Source organism: Echiichthys vipera (assembly GCF_963691815.1).
Source record: "Echiichthys vipera genome assembly, chromosome: 3".
Lineage (NCBI taxonomy): Eukaryota > Metazoa > Chordata > Actinopteri > Perciformes > Trachinidae > Echiichthys > Echiichthys vipera.
In genome coordinates this window covers 2378560-2395500 of record NC_139828.1, presented here as the reverse complement: position 1 = coordinate 2395500, position 16941 = coordinate 2378560, and the positions used below count along the sequence as shown (strand labels likewise).

Sequence of the window (16941 nt, the reverse complement as noted above, 5' to 3'; positions counted from 1 at the left end):
ACACATATAATGAAATTCAAATAAAGTAAATATAAGATCAGGACAGTTACAGTGATTTCCTGGAAGGCAGCTGCAAACAGAGAAGTCTGGGTCTATGGTGAAGAACACGCACATACACACAATAATAACACAACACTGCAAACACAATAACAATATAAGGTTGCATAAAGTGCTGACAGCACATTAACACGACAAAATACAACTTTTCCCGTCAGAATTTAACGTTTACAAAAGAAATGACCGACACAGACGCTTGATTTCAGCAGTTATACGCTCAAATAAAGCTTCTAATTATTTAATTGAATTACTCATTTATTGTATTTCCAGGTAAGGAAACTGAAAACTAAAGGAATGTAACTGATGTCAGTGTGATAAAGCATGAGTCAGATCTGTTTAATATGCATAAATTATCTGATTTTTGTGCTTCAGAGGGATAAAAGTTTCATTTAAATGCTATAAATGTTACATTTTAAGTTATTTCTGTGCATAAAAAGTGATTCAGTCTCCACACAAACACATGAACGTCCTAAACTCTGCAAATAATCACAGGTAAAGAAAAGTGTGTGTGTACTTTTCTACCTCAACCAGCAGGAGAAGCAGGTTTGTTGCCGCGTCGACGGACTTTTCCACGACTTCAACCCCATGCATTCAACCCCTGACCCTTTGTCCCGGGTCCGTAGCCTGGTCCCTGGGCTCTGTACGCTCTCTGTAGTCTGTGTGTGTGTGTGTGTGTGTGTGTGTGTGTGTGTGTGTGTGAGTGTGTATGTAGGCACTTAAATATGTGAGAGAGCTCCTCGTGTATATTTCAGGCTGTTTCTCTCTGATAGAGATGTCAGACACATCAAACACTGCGTGATCAGAGAGATGAGCGAGCGAGGGAGGGAGGTTAAAAATGAATGGAGAGGAGGAGGAGGAGGAGGAGGAGGAGGAGGAGGAGGGGGAGGGGGAGGAGAGGAGTTCAAATCAATGCAGGGTGCAGGAGGTGGAGGGTCGGAGTCTCCTGCTGCAGAAACACACAGAGATAAAGGGAATGATAGAGTGGCCTGTGAAAAGCAGAATGAGACGTCTGGACTTTAAAAGAATGAATGAGGAGAAAGAGAGAGAGAGGGAAACGTGCTGCAGCAGCGCCCCCTGCAGGCCACAGCCCGAACTGCTCCCCACACGGTTCAGCTGCAGGGTGATGTAGTTCAGGGGTCTGCAACCAGCGGCTCTATGGCCCCTTCTCAGTGGATCCACACAAAAACCACCACAAAAAGATGCAAAATGACTAAAATAGATGCAAAACCATCACAAAAAGGTGCAAAATGCCTAAAAATAGATGCAAAACCACCACAAAAAGATGCAAAATGACTAAAAATAGATGCAAAACCATCACAAAAAGATGCAAAATGACTAAAAATAGATGCAAAACCAGCACAAAAAGATGCAAAATGACTAAAAATAGATGCAAAACCACCACAAAAGGATGCAAAATGACTAAAAATAGATGCAAAACCACCACAAAAAGATGCAAAATGAGTAAAAATAGATGCAAAACCACCACAAAAAGATGCAAAATGACTAAAAATAGATGCAAAACCACCACAAAAGGATGCAAAATGACTAAAAATAGATGCAAAACCACCACAAAAAGATGCAAAATGAGTAAAAATATGCCTCGGGGAAGACCCAGGACCAGGTGGAGAGATTAGATCTCCACACTGGCCTGGGAACGCCTCAGGATCCCCCAGTTAGAGCTGGTTAATGTGGCCCGGGAAAGGGAAGTTTGGGGTCCCCTGCTAAAGCTGCTGCCCCCGAGACCTGATCCAGGATCAGAGGCTGAAGATGAGATGAGATGAGTTAGATGGTGTTTGCTTGATATGGAGCCTCAGGTCCAAACCAGGACCCACGGTCAGGGAGAGAGCGTGTAACCTCCCGGACTCACCTGAGGGACTACTGACCGTTAAGTTTAGACGACTAAAGGAGACGGTTAAGTGTAGACCACTAAAGGAGACGGTTAAGTGTAGACCACTAAAGGTGACGGTTAAGTTTAGACGACTAAAGGAGACGGTTAAGTTTAGTCACTAAAGGAGACGGTTAAGTGTAGACCACTAAAGGAGAATGATGAATAACTGACCGTCATTTCCTCAGATCTGAGTTCAGTTTTTGTGACGTTTGATGGATTTTTAGACCATTTTTCATCGAACTTGGATCAAAGTCGACTTTTCTCTTTGAATTTTCTTTATATTTCCTAAAGAGCTTTTTATTTATTTGTCTTTTCTCTGATGTTTCATGTTATCGGACACAACAGACGATGATTAGTTGTGTGATTCATGTTTTCACGTGTGAAAGATGACGTTCATTACGCGTCAAAGCCTTTTTACATACGACAAACCTCGAGTGCACGCCGGTGATCCATCACACACGCTTCACACGTCGCGTTAGATTGATGCGTGACATCCAACACGTGTTAAAAAGCCCCTAACGCCATGTGGTCGTGTCTGAATTTTAGTGATTTAAACTCATAAATGAGCTTTTAATGTAAAATAATTTACAAATACGCGTCAAAATATCTGAATATGGGGAATATTCAGTCACGCGCCGGCGCCGCACCTGGCCCCAGGAGTGTAAACACAGCCGGGAGAGCGGGAGGCACATCTGTATTCAGTACAGGTATACGAGTGTGTGTGTGTGTGTGTGCCTCGCTCTCCCCGGGGCGTTGCGTGGCCGCACTGTGAGGACGGGATCTTTTATCTTGGCTGACGTCCCAATCAATCAGCCAGACACTGATGGAGACCCAGGGTGCCCACACACTCTCTCACACACACACACACACACACACACACTCTCTCACACACACACACCCACACACACACACACTCACACACACACATCTGGAGCTCTTAACCCCTTCCTATCTGTCCTTTGTTGAACAGCAGCGTCTTTGTTCACAGAGTCAGGAGGGAGGTCCTGATTGTGTGTCTGTGTGCTCACCTTTAACACACACACACACACACACACACACACAGACACACACACACACACACACACACACAGATGAGCTCAGTGGGAGACTCTTCTTTGATGTGGAACGTCAGGTAAAATCCTTAACGATGTCCTTTGTTAACTCTGCGGGGGTGAAATCATGCGAGGAAAAGGTCGCGTCACATGAACAACAACATTAAAGTGATTTTCCTTATAGAGAAGCCGCGTCACACTGCGCTCATGCAGAGCAGTTCATACGTTCATTTCCTTTTATTTTCAACAACAACACCCTGGTTACGTACGGAGACAATTCTACCTCCATAGTTAAGTCCGTTCATTGGACATATGTAAAACCACTAAGGGCGCACTCACACTGTCCTTCCGCACCGCGCCAAAACAGGCTTTACGGGTAAAGCCTAGTGCGTTTGACCAGTGTGAGTGCAACCGCTCCGCGCACAACTGCGGCCAGCTGGCCGTCCACGGCCCGTTTGGGAGAGGTGGGCTTTTGTGAAGCATGTTTGCACGTGTACGAGCACGAGCATGTGCACGTGTACGAGCACGAGGCCTACGGCGGTTCTGAGGTCATTTCCTGTGCGCCTGTTGGGACGTAGAAAAAAGAAGGAGGGACCATGCGCGGACATTTCAAACAATGGCGGTGAAAGGTTCACGTTGGTGTGATGCGGAGGTGGAGTGTTTACTGCAGATTTGGTCGATGAAAAGATTCAAAAACAGTCGACAAGACGCACAAAAACTCAGAGGTCTACGGAAAGATCTGGAAACAAAGCCACGCATCGCCATGACGTCATCAATGCGTGTGACGTGTTACGGCGTGATGACGTATAGGCAGCAAGAAGCATTCTCCGAGGCCCAGGTAGTGTGAGTACAAAACACAGAGGATGGATCCATGGACGCTCAACACTGTCCATCACCGCCATATTGTCTACGTAGCGGAAGAGGCGGGACTTAACTCTAACTGGAAAATGGAGGTCAACGGAGCAACAGCATCAACTACATAAACACAGTTTCTCTTTACAAATGCAAGTAAAGTTATACATGTGGTTTTCACTCCCACGCCACTGTCAACGGATAAAAACAGGATCACAGAGCTTTTAGGCGGTTTGCTGAGTCAGAAGTTGTTGGAAAAACTTACGGCTGTCATTTCCGTTAAGTGGTGATGTTAGCTTATTTGCTAATGCGGGCGAATTGCTAGCTAGCTGACGTATAACAAAACCTTGTCTTGCGTGGATAACGTCAGCTAATTCATCCAGACTCCTGACATCATTTCCCATAAGCGGATTAAAACCATTGCTTGTAAAGATCTTGCTTATCATAAACAAGTATAACCGAGATGACTTCAAATGCTCACACACTGTCAGGCCCAGGCAGGAACTCAGGAGGACTCAGATCAACACTGAATTTATTAGCTTGGCGACAAGAACGTGGCACAGAGCAAAAGCCACAAACAAAAATCACTCCGCACAGGAGGAACAAAACAAAGTCACAAAAGAATTCAAAAGGTTAAACTTACTTTGACTAAACAAGGAATACAAACACCTGAACGTGGAAACAAAGAACTCGAAGGCACGAACAAGACTGTGGAAAAATGCTGGATACATTTGACACAAGGTACGAAATAATCTGGCACGGAACAAGGAGAAAGACACAGACTTTATACACGTGAGGGAGGGAACCACAGGTGGAAACAATCAAGGATCAGGGAAGGACGTCAGACCGGTGACACAAGAGGAAGGGTGAGTGACCTGGAACCAGAGGAGAGTTACCTTTCAAAATAAAACAGGAAATTCACAAGACGGAAATCCCAAAGACAGGACAGACCTCACCGCGGCGTGACACACAGACGCACGCTAAATGAGAGTTGTAGACTTTAGAGTTTTGATGTTGCAGACGACCACTCTAGCTTCCTGACTGGGTCTCGTCAGTCCTTACGTGTCCCTCCAAGAGGGATTCAGTCTGGATAACCAGTTACCGCCGTTTCTGACCATGTGGCCATAGCTAGCATCTGTTGCATCTGTTGTGCTAATTCATTGCATCCTATATTGCTACTCCTGTGTACATGTGCATGAGGAAGTCCCGCGTCCGGTGGCGTACACTGACACACACATGCCCCATGTATGTGGACGGTGTGTGATGTGCATTCACTCTGCCTAAAATGAGAACACATTAGCGTGGATGTAGCCTCGGCATGTGGACGTAAACCCGAGGGACAGGATTACGAAAAAGACCAATGAAGGAAACCATCAACGAGAGATTGGATTGAGTCACGGATCGACTCTGACTCTTTGTGACTGTAGCAGTAGCATGTTAGGATGAGAATAAAGAGACAAAGTGGATGAAAATAACAGGAAAGAGAGTTTTCAAGTCAACGTGTCGGAGCCTTTTGGGAGAAGTCCTGAAGATGATGAATGGAAAGGAGCCCGCGGAAGACGAGGTAGGAGGTTAAGAGCCGCGATGCACCGATGGAAGATGTAAGATTACGTCGACAGCGGCCGGCTCTGTCCTGGAATGACTTCTGCGGCTTCAGCGAAGAGCAAACTTCGACTCTTTCCTCTCAGACACATTCATCGATTGGGACAGAAACGTCCGCTCCGCCCCCGCGACGATCCGTCTCTGTTCCTCTCCACAGTGGCAGCTATTTCATGTGCTATTAGTCTCATAGGCGCCATCATCTCGGGTGCGGCGGGATGGACGTTACAGTGGCCATACATCAGCCACAACAGGCCTCATTAAGTACCTGGCACCTGCTGCCTACTGAGACCAATTAGAACAGTGGGAGTAATGGGAGGTAATCTCTCTATGCCAGGGCCTCGGCCAATCACAAGCCAGATTTAATCACCTCGGTCCGCTCATTAACGATGATGATGAGATGAAAACAGAACTAACTTTGTTCTTTTGTTCTCCCCCGTAGCTGATAATGACCGAGGGGGGGGGGGGGGGGGGGGGGGGGTTAAGAAGGAGGGCAAGAAAATGAAAGAATGGGACTTTAAGTAGAGATAGATGTCGTCGAAGCAGCCGGGTCATTCATTTTAAAGAGGCATTGTTTAAAAACGATCCATAAAGGTTGTGTTGTAAATCTTCGGCCCACGTCTGTCACGCTAAAACAGATGTGGAAGGTAAAGACTTGAGACGGGGGCGACTCAAATGTCTGCGTTCATTTTGTTTTCAGTTCAAATATTAAATATTAAAAATGCTCAACAGTCAATGTTGACAAGAACCCTCTCGCCTCTGTAGCTAGCTGAGGTTAGCCGGATACAATCTATTCCCTCACAACTTTGCATCTAGCTAACGTTAGCCTGATACAATCTATTCCCTCACAACTCTGTAGCTAGCTAAAGTTAGCCAAGTACAGTCCGTTTCCCCACAACTTTGCAGCTAGCTAACATTAGCCAGACACAATCCATTCCCCTACAACTCTGTAGCTAGCTGACGTTAGCCTAATACAGTCTGTTCCCTCACAACTTTGTAGCTAGCTAACATTAGCCAGATACAGTTTATTACCCCACAAATCTGTAGCTAGTTAATGTTAGAAATATACAGTCCATTCCCTCACAACTCTGTAGCTAGCTAAAGTTAACCAGATACAATCCTTTACCTCACAATTCTGTAGCTAGCTAACGTTAGCCAGATACAATCCAATCCCCCACAACTATGTAGCAAGCTAAGGTTAGCCGGATAGAGTCTGTTCCGGCACAACTCTGTTGCTAGCTAACGTTAGCCAGATACAATCCATTCCCCACAACTCTGTAGCTAGCTAACGTGAGCCAGATACAATACATTCCCCAAGAACTCTGTGGCTAGCTAACGTAACCCAGATACAGTCCATTCCCGCACAACTTTGCAGCTAGCTAACGTTAGCCAGATACAATCCATTCCCGCAGAACTCTTTAGCCAGGTAAGGTTAACCAGATACAATCCATTCCCCCACAACTCTGTAGCTAGCTAACGTTAGCCAGGTACAGTCTATTCCCTTACAACTCTTTAGCTAGCTAAAGTTAACCAGATACAATCCTTTACCTCATAACTCTGTAGCAAGCTAATGTTAGCCGGATACAATCATTCAAAATTGCAGCTAGCTAACATTAGCCAGATACAATCCATTCCCCCACAACTCTGTAGCTAGCTAACGTTAGCCTGATACAGTCTGTTCCCTCACAACTTTGTAGCTAGCTAACATTAGCCAGATACAGTTTATTACCCCACAACTCTGTAGCTAGCTAACATTAGCCAGATACAGTTTATTACCCCACAACTCTGTAGCTAGCTAACGTTAGCCTGTAGCTAGTGTGAGGGTCTACATAAGAATATTTGCCAGGATTTGGGCAGAATGCTCCTCAGCGCTTCAGTTTCTCAGTTAGTTTCATTGTTGCAGACGAAAATTTGGGCACAAGGTGATTTCTTTCTGTTCTGGGTTGAAATTTGAACCACACTGTGATGGTCAACAGTTGTGCTCCTGATATAATTATATATATAATTGATTTAGAGCGAATCCAAGGAGAGAAAATAAATCCACAGCCAAACATTTAATGGATTAATCCGCCTTCATCTCATCATGCAAACAAACTCTACGTCATAAGAGACACTAAATAACCTCATTTATGTGAGACCTCCGAGGTGCAGGACCCCCGAAAAACGCTCACATTTTGCACATTTACTGTCAGGTAACGACTCCAAAAGTTAAAGGCACGTCTGCATCTGATGGCTTCAGTCGTCGTGTTTGACTGACGGCACGAGGCCCGGCCCAAACACGGGTCAACTCCATATATTTGGGTCTTGTTTCCTCCTTTTACATTCCACCGTCTGCCCTTCTCCCTCCCTTGATGCTCCCTCCTTCCCTCTCTCCCCCTCCCGTCCTCCCGTCCTCCCTGGCAGCCTGGAATGAATTTGCCCGGTCATGTAGAGCCGTGTCAGAGCGAGGCGAAGCTGGCAATTCATCACCCCGCTCTCCCTGCCTGTCACTGCTCCTCCGCGCTCTTTTTCCCCCTCCTGTGTGCGCGTGTAGGACGGCTGTTCGCCTGCTGTCAGAGCTCCTCGCCACAACCATGTGTACCTCCGTCCCCTCAGGACCTCCAGTAAAGACTGAGAGAGGCCCTTCGCTCTCCCGCTCCACTCTGACAGCTCCCCGCGGACGCCTGGATGGATGGAAGGAATTGAGACGGGGAAGTAGGGTGAGGCAGGAGGAGGAGGAGGGGGGGGGACCCAATTATCCCAGAATTCAGCGGTGGGTGGTGTTTAAATCAGGCGGTGTGACCCCTGACCTCGGCAGTTCATTGGCGGGAGAGCGGGCTGCTTTAGCACGAAGCTGCCCCGGCCGCGTGGAAAGTTAATGGAGCTCCATTTTACCGCCATTTCTTCCCGGAGGAGCGGCAGCCCTGCGGCGCTGCACAGATTAGCCATTACCCCCGCCATAACCGCGCCGCCGGCCCCGCTGAAGTTGTCTCTTAAGACCATTAAGACGCCAGAAATCTCCTGCAGAGACACAGACGGACAGCGGACACACACACACCCAGCGGCCCGTCGGCTCATTTGAAGCCCCATTACGGCGCCGCGCTGCGAAGGAACCCACAGCTTAACTGAGCGGATGAAGCCACTTTACTGATAACACGCGGAACTGCAGCGAAAATGAGTCTACAGATAATTTACTGCCACTTTCCTGCTCACACTCTGCAGACGGACGGGACGTGATGAGAACAGATGAGTGGGAATCAAACGTGTGGCATGAGGCGGGAGAGAGAGAGAGAGAGAGAGAGAGAGAGAGAGAGAGAGAGAGAGAGAGAGAGAGAGAGAGAGAGAGAGAGAGAGAGAGGGAGAGAGAGAGAGAGAGAGATGCTGCCACCGCTGTCCAACCTGAAGATATTTGTGTGTACCTGGAGGCGTGGGTTCGAATCCCACTTCTGACACAATATTTATGGGGCGGCAGTAGCTCAGTCCATAGGTGACTTGGCTGGGAACCGGAGGGTCGCCGGCTCGAGTCCCTGTGTGGACCATGAATGGAGTGTGGACTTGGCTGTAGAGGTGCCAGTTCATCTCCTGGGCACTGCCGAGGTGCTGTTGAGCAAGGCACCGAACCCCCCAACTGCTCGGGGCTCCGATCCATTTGCAGCCCCCTCGCTCTGACATCTCTCCATTAACTGCATGTATATAGGTCCTGTGTGTGTGTGTGTGTGTGTTGGTGTGTGTGGTGTGTGTGTGTAACATGAATAACAATAACTTGAACTTCCCCGTTGCAGGACTAATAAAGTAAGTCTTCTTCTTCTTCTGCTTGTTCTTCTTATGAGACCACAGACACATTTCCACACTGCGGACAATAAATGAAACTGACTAACTAACTAATGAGAAAACCGGCTGAACGAGGGGGAAACCATCACGTGGGGCGACTGTGGCTCAGTTGGTTAGAGCGAGTCGGCCAATGAAGGGTCGGCGGTTCGGACACAATGGTCGTTGTGTCCTTAGGCAAGACGCTTCACCCACTTTGCCTCGTGTGAATGTGTGTAACTGCTGTGTGTTTGGGGAGGTGGTCAGAGGGGCCGTAGGCGCTGATTGGCTGCCAAGCATCCGTCAGTCTGTCCCAGGGCAGCTGTGACTACTGCGTACTTTACCACCACCGTGTGTGTCTGTGTGTGTGTGTGTGTGTGTGAATGAATGGACCCTGGACGCCTTGAGCACTGAGAAAGGCGCTTTATAAATCTAAGCCATAATAATAATAATAATAATCACAGACTGTAGAAAACATGGACTTCAAGCCTCGAGTCTCCTGTGACGGCACCTGTCACTCAACGCTGCACGCCCTTAATTATGCAGAACTTTAAGCCTTAAGATAATTAAGTTTATTCAATTTTCAGTTCAATTAAATTTTATTTACAGTGCCAAATCATAACCAAAGTGATCTCAGGACACTTTACAGGGTAGGTAAAGACCACACTCTATGACTTATGCATGATTTACCGTATTTTCCGCACTTTAAGGAGCATGGAACAGACGCTACAGTGGAGGCTGGGGTTACGTTCTGCATCCATTAGATGGAGCTGCGCTAAAGGGAACGTCAACACAACAGTCAGGGGAGGTCGTCTTGTTGCTTCCTCCACTTCGGCACCATTGATTGGTTCATGTTAAACTCTCTGGCTGCTGCTTTATTCACGTGTTCTAAGAGATTATAACTCATATTTTCAAGCCAGAATATTCAAAACTAGTTGTGTTAAAGTTGCAGTGTCTAATATAACTCTACACGCAGGGGAGTAACGTTTACGGCCTGTTCTTTGACGTTTTATCGTCTCCACGGGCGACGCCATTGTTTTCCGACTTCTCTCGGTGAGGTCGGGGTCGGTGGAGGTTCCCCGAGTTCGTGAGTTGGAGGACCGAATGTTCGGACCTCCCACGGCACTGGAACGCATCATTATTTCCTTGTAAATTATTATTAGTTTAGCGGCAGTGTCCCTGCTGCACTGTTGGAATAAAGCGTCTGTGGCGTCTGGAGCGGACCTGATGTCTTTGCAGCAGCAGCCTGAGGCTCCGTTTACACCTGCACACACACTCATCATCATTCACTGTTTGAGCGCAGCGGCACACAAACGCCGCCTTAATGTAAAAAGCATCAGGCGGGACATAAAAGGTGACGATGAAACATCATCAAACACAATCAAGACGCTGCAGAAACCAAAGGTGTACATAAAAAAACCTTTATTATTGTTGTAAGGTAAGATCGACAACAACATGCTTTTACCACGATAAAAAATAAAAAGATATTGCACTGGATTTACTCGAGCAATGCTCTCTCTCTCTCTCTCTCTCTTAACGTCGCTCTGAAGCTTTTACGGCACACACACACGACTCTTCCTCCTCCTCCTGCTCCTCTTCGTCGCTCGTTAAAGACAAACACAGAACAGCCCGGAAACGCGGCCTTCGAGTCCAGTGAAGGGCGCTTTCCTCACACACGGAACGAGCTCGACGGGCCGCACGACGAAAGGGAATCTCACGGAACGGGGTTCAGACGTGTGTGTGTGTGCGTGTGGGTGAGAGTGTGTGTGTGTGTGTGGTAATAGGGCTTCACCTCGTACTTCACGTGGCGGCGTGCAGCTTCAGAATCCTCCATTTTGAAACGTTCCTAATCCTGGTTTTGGTCCAAACTGCTGACTTTTACTGACGCCTGCAGCTTAAAAAAACATCCTCATCTTAATCTAAACCGGCACAAAGTAACGTTTGATGGTGAAGAAGTGTGTTTTGGTAGATTCGGACATCATTAATGAGCTCAGATGTGCACGGAAACGTTTGAACGCTCAACGTTTCGGCGTTCAAACGGTCGGAAATGTGAGATTTCATGAATCTGTTTCAGCACAAAGTGAAGTTTTCCAAACGTGCTGCAGCTGTTTGGGCAAATTCGATCCCTGGAAAACACGACGGGACGTAATGAATGAACTGCAATTCATCTCTTTGATTGTATCTTGTTTAAATATCTGTCCGCGCTCATCGTTCATCACTCCGTCACTCTGCGTCTCTGAACTCTGAAGCTGCTGCGACGCAAACGTCTTAATAAAGTCATAAAGTTCAGTGTTGGTTACGCGGCTGTCGGAGCTTCGTCCGCACAGTTCACTGCACCTGTTCTCGTTAATTGGGTCAAATGTGTCCCTGAAATCAGCTTTATCTTGAATACTTTGGGTTGTTTTTATCAGATGCTTCCTGATTTAAATCAAAATGTACAGATTATAGAGAAGCTTGTGTGTTTGTACAACATTTAAACTTCTTCGTTGAACGCTAAAAAGAATAAGTTTCTATTTCTTTGCCTTTTTGTTTTTGAACAAAATCCTTGGATCAACGGGAGGGGGCAGAGGAGCCGGAGGGAGGGGCCGGGGAGTATGTGTGTGTGTGTGTGTGTGTGTGTGTGTGTGTGTGTGTGTGTGTGTGTGGTCAACGGGCGCAGGGCTTTAGATTAATGACTCCACCAGGGTACATGACACTCGCTTCACTCTCCAGCAGATGGCTCGACCATCAACTCTGCTCTCAGGAGAAGACTGAAGCCGGCACCGCTGCGTTAGATGGCACCAGTATTGATCCGTGTGTGTGTGTGTGTGTGTGTGTGTGTGTTTGTGTATATTCCAGTTACATGCAGATGCGCAACTGCAGCTGAAGTCGAGCGCGGAACTTCACAACGTAAAAACAGAAACTCTGAAGAGATTTAAAGATCCCGGTCTGACGGCGTTTCATTTAATCTGAATCCACGACGGACGCAGGACCGACCTCAGGGTTCAGAGAGTTCTCCACCCTGACACCGGGTCCGAACCAAAACCATCTCCTCTTGTTTTAAAACGTCGTCAGCGTTCGTGAGTCTGTGTGTGGTCGATCGCAAACCCTCTGATTCCCTGGTGGTGCCGCGCTAAGAGGCGAGGCGTTTGTGCCGCGTGTGTGAATAACATCCGATGCTTAAACGGACAAAACCACTCAAGTCTGGCGTTACCGAAGCCGCTTTAACGTGCGCCGCAGATAAACCCGCAGAGGTCGACAGCTCTGACTACAGGAGCTGCCTCCTCCTCACGATTCTCTCCGTCGCTGATGTGTTCCACAGACGCACCTGTTAACTCGCTCCTGCAGCGCAACGTGCACGGGATGATTCTGCCACGTGTGCGCCGGATCTTCCTCCTTACACACACACACACACGTGACCCCTCCATAGCACAGCTGAACATCAACACACCCACACCTGTCGGTAATTCTCCACACCTGTCAGAGGAGGTCTGATTGCTACAGGCAACACAAACAAAACACCACAAAGAAAGATACAAAACAGGAACATGTAAACATATCACAGATCGCCAAAGTCGGTGACGACGTCAGTTCTAACGGCGTCCTTTAAACGGAGAGCTCTTCGTTAAACGTCGTCTCCAACAGTGACGCGAGCTCCGGTGAACGCGCCGGAGCACCGGAGGAGCTTCAGTTCATCTGAAACATCCTGTTTTTACGGAAAAGGTACAACACGAGTGGACTCGTCAACAGAAAAGGTTAAAAATGTCAAAGAAACCAAAGGAAAAATGGATTTTTCGCTCTCTAACGTACAGTTAGAGTCAGGGAGGGCGACACAGATGGGATCAAAGGTGGTACGACCCAGGGAAGGAACAGGAAACCATGAGGATTTGATTCAAACAGGCCGAACGCACCTCCACCAGCTCCACCAGCTCCACCACCTCCACCAGCTCCCCCTTCAGTGATGCGTTCGTCTTTTTCACTCGACAAATGAGATTAAAGTTCTGTGCAAAGCCGGACGCCGGACGCCCGACTCACACGTGCAGAGCTCAGCCACGTCCACAGGTAGCAGGGTGTTAAAACACACACGCACACGCACACGCACACGCACACACACACACACACACACGCACACGCACACACACTCAGGGTATAAAACAGAGTCACAACAGAACTTTAAATATGCGTATACACAAAGAACCATGCACAGACACTCTCTCTCTCTCTCCCTCACGCACACGAATACACAGGAAAGTCGGACGACTCCACACGATTAGAGGCAGAGAAACAAAGGAACCACACAGCAAAGTTGGTCCAGACACCAAATAAAACCCACAACCACCCCGGGCTAGAAATAAAAAGACAGGAAGTGCTTGTAAAAATCTGTCTGAGCACGCTCAGTTTGGAGGAGCGCGCAGGTGAGCAATAAAATAAGATCAGGTGTGTTTTTGAATCTGTTTCTGTTTGTGTGTTTGGGAGTTAAACGCTCGTCTCCACAGCTGGGGCATTTGGAGCATTTCCACCCCCCACAGTTTGGGACGGGTGAACACAGCGATTGCACCCGGGTACAAGACACAAGGAGCGGGGCCGCGAACGCAGAGAACGCAGAGAACGCAGAGAACGCAGAGAACGCAGAGAACGCAGAGAACGCAGAGAACGCAGCACAACGCAGCAGAGAGAGGACTCGCACTGTGCACGACAGGGCGCCGCCGCAGTTTACCATAACGACCAAGGAGCTGGTACAGACGGGTCACAGGTCGACCTGGAGCGGTGATGAAGAAGTGGGAAATCCGTGCGTGAGAACAGAAAGTGTGAAGTGAAAACGGCTCAAAGGTTAAGTTAAGCGCTCGTCTCCATAACTGGTGCATTTGGAGCCCCCCCCCCCCCCCCCCCCCCCCCCCCCCCCCCCCCCCACAGTTTGGGTCAGATGAACACAGCGATCGCATACCCCGGGTACGAGACACAAGGAGCGGGCCGTGAACGCAGAGAACGCAGCACAAGGCAGCAGAGAGAACACTCGCACTGTGCACGACAGGACGAGACGCTGGCACAGATGGGTCACAGGTCGACCTGGAGCGGTGATGAAGAAGTGAAAAAGTCGGTGAGAACAGAACGTGTGAAACACAGACGAACCTTTGAATCACTTCAGCTCCGATTCAGAACAAAACAAAGGAAGTGAAAACAGCTCAAAGGTTCAGAGTTCACACACAGATCTGATCAACGTGCAGACGGCGAGAGAAGAGAAGAACCACAACGAGGAAGTCTTTTAAACCCTCGTCCAAAGCATTTGGCTTTGTGTTGGAAACTACGAGCTACAGCTGAGACTCTGCAACCAGCAACACGTGCCAGTGAGTTGGCGACGCTCTTTGCTGATAAAACACTTTTAAGAAATCATCTGAAAGACTTTAAAGGCATCAGAGAAAGTCTCCTCGAACACCTTTAGATGATAAATGAGAACGGTCTGTGCTGAAAGAGGCCGTTAATAAAGCCTAACGTGTCAGCGCTCACGCAGGGTTTCCTGTTATTGACCATGTTCAGATCCTCCAAGAGAACTTTCACGTATTTAAAGTTCACTTATCAGCACATGAAAGCAGCTTGGATGAGGGGCCGTAATCGCTCAAAGTGCAAATTAAGGAGCTTTTACGGCGTCTTTTTGAGTAGTTTGAAGTCCTTTTATTTTGAAGGTTAGGAAGTAGTGTGAGTTGAAGAGTGTTGACGTTAATTTGGACGACCATCTTTGTCCTTCTGACGAGAAAAAGCTACAGGAAGTGGTTAAAACGGTCTTTTAACAGAAATTTGGACCGAATTTCAGTCAAAAACGGTGAAACAATGAGTGAGGAGCAAGGATTTAAAGTGTAGATTCAGTCGATGCAGACTTGATACATTGACGCTAATCTATTCAAGTAAATTTATATTAATTATTATTTATTATAGATGCAGCACTGACGTTCCCCAGAATCTCTTCACGTCGCTGAACCCCACCTGAGTCTGTGCTCTCTCTCTGCGGGCCCACGGTGTCGGATCACCAGGGGCGAGAGCCAGAACGAGGATTTCATTTGGCCTAGTTAGCGTTGCAGCTTTAGCCCTGATAAACACCGTAATGCATTTACGCAGGCTGCTAAACATACGCTGCACTTTATTGCTGAGGCACAATCTTCTTCCAGTTGCGGCTGAGCGGACGAAGACGAAGGGCGAGGACGGACGGGAGGAGGAGGAGGAGAAGTGTGTGTTCAGACGTCAAGACGGAGAAAACGAGTCAGCGCATGAGCGAGAAAGGTGTGTTACGCGTCCACATCTGAGTTTGTGTGCGCACGGACCGCTGAACTCTTTATTTCTAGCCCCCTGCACAAAATAAACCAACGAAAACAAAAACACCAGCTCGCTGTCGTCGTCTGAAAGCAGGAAACCGAAGAGTCAGGACACCGAATGAACCCACACCAACGTTACGAGCACAGAACAGCTGGAATGGAACGGGGACGACCACGTGTGTCTCTGCTTCTCCGTCTCTCTGATTAGTGCGCTGTTACTAATGTGTGTTCTGTCAAACATGCAGTTTGTGAGCTCTAAAGCCTCCAGCCAGCACTGAGTGGTGTGATCTGTACATTTTTGTTGGGGTTCTGCGCTGCTACGTCTTCTTGGTGGTTGCTTTGTCTTGTTGCGAGGAGGTGGGTACGACGCTGACGGCGGTGGCGGTCGTCGTCGCTGTCGTCGTCGGGGGTTTGGGCTTCTTGCTCTGCGGCTCAGATGCTGCGGAGGAGATGGTGTTCGCGTTGAGGGCCGGCTGAGCGGCCGCTGCTCCGAGACGCTGCACGGGCGCGGACGCAACTGCCTCGTCCCTGCCTGCAGACCCTAATGTGGGCCTTTCTGCGACGTCCTTGCAGGACGATGGCGGTAGGACTGCAAAGTCTGAGGGTTTGGCCGACGGGGAGGCAGCGAGGGCCGGGAGCTGTTTAAAGGGAAACGAGAGGGCGTCCGTTGGCGGGACTTCCGGGGTGCCACCTCTTGATGGTTTCTGCTCCTTCTGGCTCTTGTCCGCGGCGGCGCTCAGCTTCACGGGACCCAGAACGCTCTTAGCCACCGTCGCGAGCTGGGACACGACTTTGTCCACGGCGCTCTCGGGGGCTGGGACCGGGGAGCTGCAGCCGGAACTGGAGCCAGAGGTGGACGAGGGAGACGCACCTAGACTGGCAGCAGCCGCGGCGCACAGCCTCCGGTTGTCGGCCTCCTTCTTCTCCTTGGGGATGCCAGGAGAGGAGCAGGAGGCGCGTGGAGTCTCCTGGCTGTCGAGGGTTTGGCAGTCTGTCGCAGTGGTGGTGGTTCTGGAGTCCGTGGTGATCGTGGGGGTTCTGTAGACGGTCGTACTTGTGGTGACGGGGGTAGCAGGGGCTGTGGCTCCAGGGCTGTCCAGGGTCGGCTCCCCTGCCCTGGGCTCTGACGCTGCAGTCTTCCGTGCTTGTGGAGGAGTTGGCTTGAGGAAAGTGTCCTTGCTGACTGAGATGAACGCACTGCCCGGGGTGGAGAAGGGAAGGGGGCCTGGGATGGGTTTTGCGGGTCCGCTTGGCTCAAGAACCTTCCTCTCTTGCCTCGCGCCGCCTTCTGCGGAGGAGGCCGCTCTTGTGTCTTTCACTCCCAGAGAGGAGGCGCCCTGCCCGGGCTTCGTCTCTGTGACAGAGGGGAGGGTGTGCGAAGGTGTGGGCCTGCCTACCTGCGAGGGCCCCGTGTGGCTGAAGG

General features: G+C 49.0%; 1 protein-coding gene across 1 annotated transcript in view; it reads right to left on the bottom strand.

Annotated features, from left to right (window-relative positions):
* Positions 1-14137: 14137 nt before the first annotated feature.
* Positions 14138-16941, bottom strand: part of mast2 (microtubule associated serine/threonine kinase 2) — a 209727-nt gene continuing 206923 nt past the window's right edge. The window contains 1 exon segment of the mRNA XM_083940408.1: positions 14138-16941. This exon segment is cut by the window's right edge and continues 415 nt beyond it. Coding sequence (XP_083796534.1) covers positions 15836-16941 — 1106 coding nt within the window. The 3' untranslated portion in view covers positions 14138-15835.